Here is an 11,092-nt window from a genome sequence, read left to right on the forward strand (position 1 = left end):
ATCTGTTTAGCCACTTAAATTATCTAATCACTACGTCATTACCTCGGACTACAATTATTAAATTTGAACCTTATAATAGAGCTGATCAAATGATGCTTTATTCTGTGTTTATTATGGGATTTCGGAGCATTGATTAATTTGTTTTAAATTATTATAACATTATATATTATTTAATTACAAGTTCGCATTTAATATTAAAACAAATTATATAAAACTGATTTATGTTTAGAAATAAAAAAAAAAACAGAACGTTTGAATTATATTTTTTGTGTTTGTTTTTTACTACTCACAAACACAATAAAGAGGACAATGCATAGAGATTCCTCTTCATTCTTAGTTCCTCCTCATTTCTAGCTTTCTTTCTTTGGTGGGACCCCCGCCTCATCAGTATCATGCCCTCCCAGTGGACCAACGGCCGCCGTGTCTACCAAAACCTCCAACCCGCTGAATTTATTACAAAAAGGTCCACTCACCACTACGGTCATCTGACCGGGCAGTGAACACATCAAATCCAGCGGCTATTAGCTCACGTGTATCTCGCATGCTGACCGCATGTGAATTCAAAGTGAACCCCGCACGGCCAGCCTGGCATCCCTGCCGCTTGGACCAGGATTTCCTCCGTAATTACGGTCGTGCCACTTCCTCCGTCGTATCGTACCACGCCTTCCCGTTGCGGTTCCAGATCGACGGTAACGGTGGGAGTACGACCATCGACAGCCGTGCGATCGACGACGGACGGAGCAGGCGACGCCTGCTGTGGTGTCCCCGTTGCACGAGGCAATGGCTCGGATCCGGTACACGAACATGGACAGGAAACCGCACCACCAGTGCTGCTGCAGAGGAGCCACGTTGCTGGGCATGGCCCACGTAGTAGTTAGTTCGTGGAGTGTAAATTGGTTTCTTCGTTATCTTAACAAGTTAAAACATGGAAATGAAGAAGGAAATTAATTATTGCTATTTTTTTTTTTGTCAAAATTTTTCTTCTGTTCAGTAAAACATTTTATCCCAAAAAAAAAATGGAAAAAAACAGCAAAACTTAATAAAAAAATCATTTCCATTATTAAAGCGCCACCAACGAGGAGAACGACGCTGGGATGAGGAGCAGCGACCAAATCTAGAAGACCACACGAGAAGAAACAAGGAGATCTTACGGAACAACAATGGAGGAAGGAGAGAATCTAGGTGGTGGCGGTGGCGGTGGTGGAGGAGGAGGAGGAGGAGGAGGGCGAGGAGAGAGGGGAGAAGAGAGCGTCAAGTTGTTTGTGGGGCAGGTACCAAAGCATATGTCAGAGGAGGAGCTCCTGGCGTTGTTCCAGGAGGTGGCGCTCGTCGACGAGGTCAGCATCATCAAAGACAAAGTTACCAAGGCCTCGCGAGGTCCTAATCCTGAGATCCCTTCTTGCTTGCTCGAATCGTCAGTCGCCTTGGATCTCCGTGCATTGCTGATGATTTCGGGATTTAATTTTCGGTTATGCTTTAGGAGTTTTCTTGGTCAATTCTTTGGGGTTTTTGGTGCAGGTTGCTGTTTCCTGATCTGCCCATCTCGGAAGGAGGCTGACAAGGCGGTCTCTGCGTGCCATAACAAGCGGACGCTTCCTGGTGTATGACATTTCACACTTCCTTTCATTCGTCATTCTGTTTTTATTTCAATTGCATAATACATATTTGTCGATCCGCGTTTCTTATGTTGCTTACATGCAGAATTACGCCAACTTTTTGAGTTTTTTTGTGACTTGGGCCATCATCATGTTTATGTTGGAGATTCTATAATTGTACTTGGTTATTTAAGTGGGAATTGTACCATGATTTATCTAGCATCACAGATTACTAGGAGATGCTAGGCCTTTAATGGGGGATCACTGAATGTGCAGTTGGAGTTCGATAATAAAGCTGTTTGAATTATGCTTCTGTCGAGGAATTGCAGAGTTCTATTGCATTGTCCATCCAAATTCATGTAAATGGTGCTTTGATCACATTCGAGAGAATATCTGTCAAAAGCCTTCCTGCAATACGTGGTTCTGTTGTTGGATTTACAATCATTTGGAAGAAAGATGATTGACTTAGTTGAGCCAAGATTGTAGCTATTGGGACAGGAATAATTGATGGGAAAATTAATCAAACCAATTTGGGATATAGATCAGTTGCTGTTTAAGCAAGAATGATGAATTAGAAAGTCAACCACATGAATTGAAAAGCTCAACATCATTTGAACTATCCTTTCCATTGGCTTGCCGATCTGGACTAGTTTCATAGACTCAATAAGCTCAATACAGACCAAACATACAAGTTAGCCTATAACCTAATAATTCATATGTGAAATCATTTGCAAGTTGTTATGAAAGTATAGCCAATTCTGTAACTACTATGAAAATTTGTGTGAAGCATAATAGCCACATAGAAGAACCAGTAGGATAAGACAAGGCAAACTTCAGCTACCCAACAAACTAATGGAATAATAAACTGCGTATTGATGGTTGTCCATGATTTTGACATATTTGAAAAGTTTATGTATTTACTTGGCGAAACTGAAATTCAATCTATATTTGTTGACAGGCTAAATGTACAAGATATGCCTAACAATTTACCCTAACTTTGTAGTTCTTTCACTAACATTTACAATATGTTAAAGTTATTTTAGTTATTTTGCTAGTTAAAGTTATTTTAGTGCATTTTGGCATTAACTAAAGCTGTCACCACTGAAGAATGTTAAAAATATGCAGGGCAGCGATACAATTGACTTGATAGTAGAAATTACCACTAAAGCAAGAGAGCAAAGCAACATAGCTTTGTTATCAGACATACACACTTATTTACCTTCTAATGCTCTAAATCTTGAGAAGCATAATTTTCCAATTTCTCATGAAATTTTCAAATAATTTGGATAGTAATCAGAGTGTTTAGCCTATGATATTTGATAAAAGACTAAAGAGTAACTACTTCCTCTTATTAAGAAGACTTTTCTTGCTCTATGCCAAACTTCTTAAAGTATCACAAGTGTCTTTTTACAAAAATAGTTTTTTCTTTTGTTTATGGCAATTAGCTATTAGAGTATCGGGGGCTATTTTTCCTTATACAGAGGAGTGGACTGTGTATGTACTTTAGCACCTTAAAGAGAAAGAAAGTGCTACCTTTTGTTTTGTATTCATTTATGCTAGTCGTTTCTTTCTTAATCTGATATTAACCCATTCTGTATTGCATTCTCTTTTGTGAAGAGAAAAAATTAAGATCATCTCACCATGGAACATTTTTCAGAGAAACTTATGTGTGTGTGTGTACTAAAAATTCATGTCATCCACCTAGTTAGGCTGTAGAGTTTGTGAGCATTCAGTATCTCGATGAAGTGCAGGGTGAGTGCCCAGTTTAGGTTCTGTAATTCAGCCATGTGGATTTCTAATTTGGCTAGCTGGTCATCTTTCAAAATGGTCAAATTGGAATTCCTGGTAGTTGTTTTACATTATGACATTAAATTGGAAAATGAGGGTTGAGAAAGTACTTAAATATGATCTTTCTTGAATATGGAACATTGCTATATTAAATAAAAGGTTTTGAAGTAGGGATATGTCAAGCAGTAGCAAATAAATGTTTATTCTAGACAACTGTTTTCTGCTGGTTTAGGATAATCACTTACTAGCAACAGTTGCTTTCCTTTTTCATCCTCCTTGTCATTTATATCCTTACTAAATTAAGAGATAATTTTGACTGTTTGTTCATGAGTCTAAACTGGAACTGACCGAGGTGCCACTAGAAAATGTCTGAATGATCTGGTAAAATAAATTCACAAAGACACTTCCTGCAAGAGTTGACACATATCTGAAAGGTAACAAGCATTAGCATCTAAACATATTTAAAGAAGTTGAATGAATTTAAATTCTTTCAAAGTGGACGAATCTTTACATGTCATGTAGACTTGTTGGATATAAGCAAGTTACACCATTACCATTCCTCAAAACTGTTCACTATCATTGCATGTGATGAATCATTGTTACCAGACACCCATTTGTCTTCAGGGCATTTAGGAAAATGATTTAAATTTGTCAGTTTTTGATAAATGAAACCTTAGACATCCAATTAATTAGAGTATTAATGGTTTTAGAAAACTGAGAATCGATATAATTGATTTTGCATGGTTATTAGTTAATAACTGCATGAAATGTCAAGGTTGAAAAATTTTAAACATTGAAATATAGAAAGTTTATAGTTCTGGTGTTTGGTGATTTAAAGCATAATGAGCAAACAGAGCCATACACCTATTCTTGCTTTACCTCTTTTTTAAGCTATTGTTACTGTTTTGCTGCTCAAATTTGTTTCCCATTCTAGTAGTGACTCGTTAGCAACATTGTTATTTCCATGTCGTCACACAGAATTTTGCAATGAAAGTGCTACCTACCTACTCTTTTCTAGATTATTTTATAAACTGATATAGCTTTTACATGAAACATTGCCAACAGATTACTTTCATATATTCTGTTGACCTTAGCCTATCAAAAAAATTTGCCACATTTCCTGTAGTTTTATTTATACCATTTTTATAGTTTTTATTAAGATTCATGGTGTTTGACTTTGTGTCTCAGGCTTCTAGCCCAATGCAAGTAAAATATGCTGATGGTGAGCTTGAAAGACTAGGTAAGGGCACTGGATACATATGTGCTCCTTTGAATGCAGTAGAGATTTGTTTCAATTTTTTGGTTTAGCTCCCCCCCCCCCCCCCCTTTTCTTTGGTTGTGCACTACAAAATTTTGATAGGACTCATGTATTAGTTTGCTGTTTTTTAATTTACTCCATATGGATGATTTAATGTACATTCTATTTCTTAACCAGAACACAAGCTTTTCATTGGAATGCTTCCGAAGGACATATCTGATACTGCTATTTTGTCTCTGTTTTCCAAGTATGGTACTATTAAAGACTTACAAATCTTGAGAGGCTCTCAACAGACCAGCAAAGGTGCATGTCTCTTAAGATATAGATTTTATATGTCTTGACGCATCCTTCTTGGAACAAATTTTAGTTCACATTATTTCTATCACCAATGTTTGTGTGCCAAAAAATTTGTTAATGCAGCAGGTTGTGCCTTCTTGAAATATGAAACAAAAGAACAAGCTTTGGCAGCTCTAGAAGCCCTAAATGGGAAGCATAGAATGGAGGTTTGTTTCTTTATTAGGTTCTTCAAATTCCCCTTAATTTTTTATGGACTGAGCTATTTGTATGATCAATTGTGGCATCAATGAGAGCATAATTTAACTCAAAAGAAACGATGTATAATGATGCAATAGAAAACTCACTCAAATGATAGGTGCTCTGAGTGGAACGGTCAACTAAAGTCAATGTGATTTACCATTGTTGATACTAGAATTTTAGGTTGCTTCTTGGTACATTAGCAATGGTTATAGTGGCATGACTGGGAAGAAGATTAGTTTACAGATCGCCCATGTCAGAAGATTGACCATTAAACTAGCATTCGAAGCAATTTCTTGTCAGTGGTTTATTCCCATTTATTCGTTGTTTAAATCCCACTTAAAAAACTTATTGTCGAATAACTGCCTAATTATACAAACATTTTTTTTGTTGTTAAAAAGGATCCTGGAGGTATTGTTCATATTCCTACTACCTATGTTATACAAGTTTTGTGCCTATTGTTTCAGTTTGCTCGTATGACTTGGATTTAGTACCTTTTTTTCTCAACCAGATATGACTCTTAACCTCGTGCAGGGTTCAAGTGTTCCTCTAGTTGTTAAGTGGGCTGACACAGAGAAAGAAAGGCAAGCTCGAAGGGCACAAAAAGCTCAATCTCAGGTTTCTGGAATTCCCCATGCCAATTCACTGCAGCAACCATCAATATTTGGAGCTTTACCGATGGGGTATATTCCTTCATATAATGGATATGGGTATCAGGTGAGTGTTGTTGCCTCTTTTAGGCTCAATTATGTTTTAAGGACTAAATCTTGAGAATCTTCAACTTTGTTCTCGTTAATTTTTATCTTTGTCATCTTTTGCCTATCATTTTGTGCATAGCAGCTTCCTTCAAAGGCACACTTATTTATTTTTGAATGGTTAAAAAATCTTGAAGAGACCACTTTGGGAACTCGTTCAATTTTCATAGCTATATCTATCGCCACTTTGGGAACTTGTTCAAGTTTCATACCTATATCTATCCATATGTTGCAAAATGATTGAACCTTGTGTTATATTATATCATAAACTTATATTTTAGTTGATAGCACTTGCTTCAAATGCTTCTTGATAGCCATTGCATCTGCTTGATTGGTTATGCTGGGATTTCTTTACTGTTGTCAGTTGCATCCAATATGTAGTTATCTTGGGCACTTTCAGTCCCTACAATGAAGTGTAATATTGTAATTCTGATTGTCATTTGACATTTTGTTGAATTGGCAATTTTAGTTGGGACAACTTGGGTGGCTATAGTGAGGCACCTTTGCTAACTTACCTTTTGTTATCAAGTATAAAACAAATGGTTCAAGTTAAATGGTAGATGCTCTAACTAAAAGATATTCTTTGCTTACTGCTATGCTTAGCAAAATCGGTAAAATTTGAAGTGTCTAAAGAATTTTATGAAGTTGATATCTATTTCCGTGATATTTGGAAATGATGCCAAGATGGTCCTTCTTAACAATTTATTTTTTATTCAAGAAATCTACCATAGAAAAATTGGTGAAAATGCTTGTGAGATCAAATTTTCAAGTGAATTTAAGGAATTGGTGAAAATGCTTATAAGATCAAACTTCCTGGGAGGCTATACCTTTAATATTATGGATTTTATGCTTTATTATTGATTAGATGAAGATGCAAACTTGAGGCAAGTTCTTTCCAATGGGACGGGAATGACACAAGAGTTATTGATTTCATTTCTCTACTTTTTGTTCACTGATACTAGATTTTTATGATCATTCGACTCTACTTTTCTAGAGTTTGACTTAGTAGCCAAAGGAACTCCTCAAATAGCACAACCTATTTGATGATAGTCAAATATTGCAAAGAGTTACCATAAGGAATATGTTACAAGCCAACATACAAGCATGCTTGTTTTGGTACTTGGGAATTCTTATTATAGTAACATCGACATCTGGTTTGAAGGGTCACAACTTTAAACCTTTTATGATAAATAAAAAGAAAAACTAAGGACATTCCATTTTGATAAAAGACCATACCCAAGTTCAATAGCTTTAGATCTACTATCTCAATCATGATTTTTCTACCCCATAGGAAAGGCCCTTCCCAAAAGGGAAGATTGTGGCTTGTGGGCAAGGAGGGATTCGGATTCCCAACACCATGGTTCGTAGTCATGTGCTCTAATCCTTTGAGCTACAGGCCCCACCCCATCTCCACTGGATCTAATCTTTTTATTTCTCTCTATGAAAGTTTTGTTGTAGATTATTTTGAATGATGCTAGCTTAAATGAATTAATTTACTTTATTTTGAAGATGATCTTCTTAAAGTCTATTTAGAATAAAGGTGGATTCAGAACTGCTCTTCCATTTATAACATGATTAATATATGCTGATGAAATGGAGTTTCTTTTATTTCTTACTGTTCTGCAGCCAGCTGGAGCTTATGGAGTACTGCAGTACCCTTTAACTCCAATGCAAAATCAAGCTGCATTTCATAATATAATTCCACCTGTTAATCAAGGGGATTCGCTACAGGGATTCAGTTCTGATATCTCTCCGAACATAGCACCAAGAAATTTTAATACAACTCAATCTGGCAATTTTATACGTTCTCCATACCCCAGTTTGCCAGGTCTTCAGTATCCAATGTCATATCCAACAAATAATAGACATATGGGCAGTTCCCATGTCTCAGGTCAGCCTGTCATTATGAAGACTAATCCAGCAACATCTCCAAGCCCCTCCACAACTTCTGGTGGTCAAATAGAAGGTTAATGGGTTTCTTAATCTTTCCATCTAGTTCATATCTTTCTGTACTGTTGTTTGTGCTGATGTCTGATTTAAATACCTAGTTTCAGCATGAAATTGAAATTTCCTCTAGTGATGAGTTTTTTTTATTATTGATTTAGGCCCTCCTGGAGCTAATTTGTTTATCTATCATATTCCACAAGAATATGGTGATCAAGAGCTATCAAGTGCCTTTCAGGGATTTGGAAGAGTTCTAAGTGCTAAAGTTTTTGTAGACAAAGCAACTGGTGTTAGTAAATGCTTTGGTAAACCATCTTTATGCGCTCTACAGGGTTTGGATCAAATTAATCAGACACCTAAATTATCCTCTTCTCTTGCAGGTTTTGTAAGTTATGATTCACCCGCTGCTGCCCAGACCGCCATCAAGATGATGAATGGCTTTCAATTAGGTGGTAAGAAGTTGAAAGTACAACTTAAGAAAGAAAATAAAGCTAACCTCATTAATGGTGATATACACTTATGAGGAGGTAGCTTCTGCATGTCACCTGTATCATATCTGGCAACAGTGGCCTTCATCTGTACTATGAGCATCAGCAGACAAATGATTCTTCTCGTTACCCATTCTATTCTGTTTTAAAGGTCAAAACTGGTAGCTTCGTTACTAGATTCATTGTTTAAATAGCAGAGATGTATTTACGTTGATTCTTTTTGTAACTTATCTACCATGGGAGCTTCAATAGATGAATAACAATTTAATTCATTCAATTGTTTCAGTCAGGACTACTGGCACTATACTGGTGAGTATGGCTCAAATTAAATTAAGTCGCAGTTGAACATGTAAAATTTCAAAATTATATTCCTTCAATTCCTTGTCTACATGTAGAACAAATGAACAATTACATATTCATTGAAACACAAAAAGACTTCTCGGTCGTGGAATTGTGTTCAAGGTTTAGTAATTTTTTTAATAGTATCTCTAAGCTTCCTTTGTCCGTAAAATAGTCTACTAAATCTTTTAGTTATTCTTGTTGTTTGGATTTGGATGTGTATTCAAACATATTGTCCAATTTGTGAATGCTTAGATTTTTTTTCTAATATGAAATTCATCTAATTTATTTTTTATATATATAACTTCATGTTAATATTTTATTTTTGTTAGTCATTCTAAATATTCCCTCTGCCAGAACTCCTTCTCAAGCTCTTGAAGCTCATCCTCTTCATGATAAATGCTTCGCTTGCCCCGAAATGATCCGGCCCGATAGGGAAATTCTAATTCAGTGGGCCTTTCAATACAATCAAATAGATTGGTCCAAGGGCGCCATATTCTAGGAGGCCAAACTATGTGATCGAATAAATCCTCCTCCATTTGTTGCGGGTCGATGTCCTCTTCCTCTTCTTCAAACTCCGATTCGTATTTTTCATAGTTTTGAATCATATCTAATTGATTCCTTGGTTCAGATCGAAGAAGTAATGTCACTCGATTATTATCAAACTGACTGTAATCTTTTTCTGTCCGTGAAGATCCAAACAGAACGCCTTCTAGTTCTAATAGGCCATGAACTAGATCAGAATCATTCTCAGTGAATCTATAAGAAGTGATCCAATTATTTTCATCAGGTCCAGGTGAAGACCAAAGATCTTGAGCGACCAATCCGGCAGAACAATTCAAAAGATAAAGAAGTATATGATTTATTGAGAACAAGTTATCGGAAATATTTTATTTTTTTAATATAAATTTTATTAATACATCAAATTTAAATAACTTTTATTAAAAGTTATTTTTTTATATAAATAAAATCCTAAAAATGTACCTACAAATAGGGGTAAGCATTCGGTTAATTCAATTTATAAATTAATCAAAAATCGATTTAGAGTTACTAATCGAATCAAATTACAATTTTACTAAAACTGAATTAGCCGAATTAGTTATTTTAATTAATACCGAATTAATTAAATTTATGTAAAATAATAATAAAAAAATTATATAAAATTAATATTAAATTAACCGAATTAATCGAATGTGCACCCCTACCTACACAGCCTCGTATTACATATTGGAATAAGAACTTAGTTTTTTCGATATAAATTTTATTAAAACATCAAATCTAAATATGTTTTATTAAAAAATTATTTTGTAATATAAAACCCTAAATTAACTCGCTCCCCTCTCATCCTCGCCCCGGCTTAACAATCTCGCCCCGATCTCTTGCCGGAAAACTCTCCTCCGTCAAACTCTCCTCTACTGTCGAACTGTCCTCCGCCATCAAAAAACAACTTGCTGTCCCCCGCCGTCGAACTCTCCAAACGACTTGTTGCTTCTGCCGTCAAGCGAAGAATTTTAGAATCACCAAGAGTGCAGGACTACTAAATGCTTTAGTAAATGCTTTGGTAAACCATCTTTATGCGCTCTACAGGGTTTGGATCAAATTAATCAGACACCTAAATTATCCTCTTCTCTTGCAGGTTTTGTAAGTTATGATTCACCCGCTGCTGCCCAGACCGCCATCAAGATGATGAATGGCTTTCAATTAGGTGGTAAGAAGTTGAAAGTACAACTTAAGAAAGAAAATAAAGCTAACCTCATTAATGGTGATATACACTTATGAGGAGGTAGCTTCTGCATGTCACCTGTATCATATCTGGCAACAGTGGCCTTCATCTGTACTATGAGTATCAGCAGACAAATGATTCTTCTCGTTACCCATTCTATTCTGTTTTAAAGGTCAAAACTGGTAGCTTCGTTACTAGATTCATTGTTTAAATAGCAGAGATGTATTTACGTTGATTCTTTTTGTAACTTATCTACCATGGGAGCTTCAATAGATGAATAACAATTTAATTCATTCAATTGTTTCAATCAGGACTACTGGCACTATACTGGTGAGTATGGCTCAAATTAAATTAAGTCGCAGTTGAACATGTAAAATTTCAAAATTATATTCCTTCAATTCCTTGTCTACATGTAGAACAAATGAACAATTACATATTCATTGAAACACAAGAAGACTTCTCGGTCGTGGAGGTGTGTTCAAGGTTTAGTAATTTTTTTAATAGTATCTCTAAGCTTCCTTTGTCCGGAAAATAGTCTACTAAATCTTTTAGTTATTCTTGTTGTTTGGATTTGGATGTGTATTCAAGCATATTGTCCAATTTGTGAATGCTTAGATTTTTTTTTCTAATATGAAATTCATCTAATTTATTTTTTCTCAACAATTACT

The 11,092-nt window shown here is 35.6% G+C and overlaps 1 protein-coding gene and 1 long non-coding RNA gene across 3 annotated transcripts; both read left to right on the forward strand.

The window, feature by feature from the left end:
* Positions 1 to 1,092: 1,092 nt before the first annotated feature.
* LOC122036618 (RNA-binding protein BRN1-like) lies at positions 1,093 to 8,651 on the forward strand. 2 transcript variants are annotated; one of them, XM_042596002.1, is made up of 9 exons: positions 1,093 to 1,377; positions 1,519 to 1,601; positions 4,572 to 4,623; positions 4,819 to 4,944; positions 5,062 to 5,144; positions 5,710 to 5,892; positions 7,557 to 7,896; positions 8,036 to 8,179; positions 8,255 to 8,651. In XM_042596002.1, the coding sequence occupies exons 1-9, from the start codon at positions 1,161 to 1,163 to the stop codon at positions 8,395 to 8,397; spliced, it is 1,371 nt and encodes a 456-aa protein (XP_042451936.1). In that variant the 5' UTR covers positions 1,093 to 1,160; the 3' UTR covers positions 8,398 to 8,651. The 2 variants fall into 2 exon arrangements, with proteins under 2 accessions (XP_042451936.1, XP_042451937.1); XM_042596003.1 differs by having other exon boundaries at positions 5,065 to 5,144.
* A 1,409-nt stretch (positions 8,652 to 10,060) lies between these two features.
* LOC122036628 lies at positions 10,061 to 10,722 on the forward strand. The gene is made up of 2 exons (XR_006127413.1): positions 10,061 to 10,262; positions 10,338 to 10,722. It is a non-coding gene; the product is annotated as an uncharacterized LOC122036628 (long non-coding RNA).
* Positions 10,723 to 11,092: the final 370 nt, after the last annotated feature.

This window comes from Zingiber officinale, unplaced genomic scaffold (assembly GCF_018446385.1).
Source record: "Zingiber officinale cultivar Zhangliang unplaced genomic scaffold, Zo_v1.1 ctg182, whole genome shotgun sequence".
Taxonomy (NCBI): Eukaryota; Viridiplantae; Streptophyta; class Magnoliopsida; order Zingiberales; family Zingiberaceae; genus Zingiber; species Zingiber officinale.

Bases quoted from the DNA above. Each gene is read 5' to 3' on its own strand.
- LOC122036618 (XM_042596002.1), top strand. From the start codon at position 1,161: ATGGAGGAAGGAGAGAATCTAGGTGGTGGCGGTGGCGGTGGTGGAGGA. The intron at 1,602-4,571 runs GTATGACATTTC...TTTGTGTCTCAG, and splicing joins ACAAGCGGACGCTTCCTGGT to GCTTCTAGCCCAATGCAAGT. The intron at 4,945-5,061 runs GTGCATGTCTCT...TTGTTAATGCAG, and splicing joins CTCTCAACAGACCAGCAAAG to CAGGTTGTGCCTTCTTGAAA.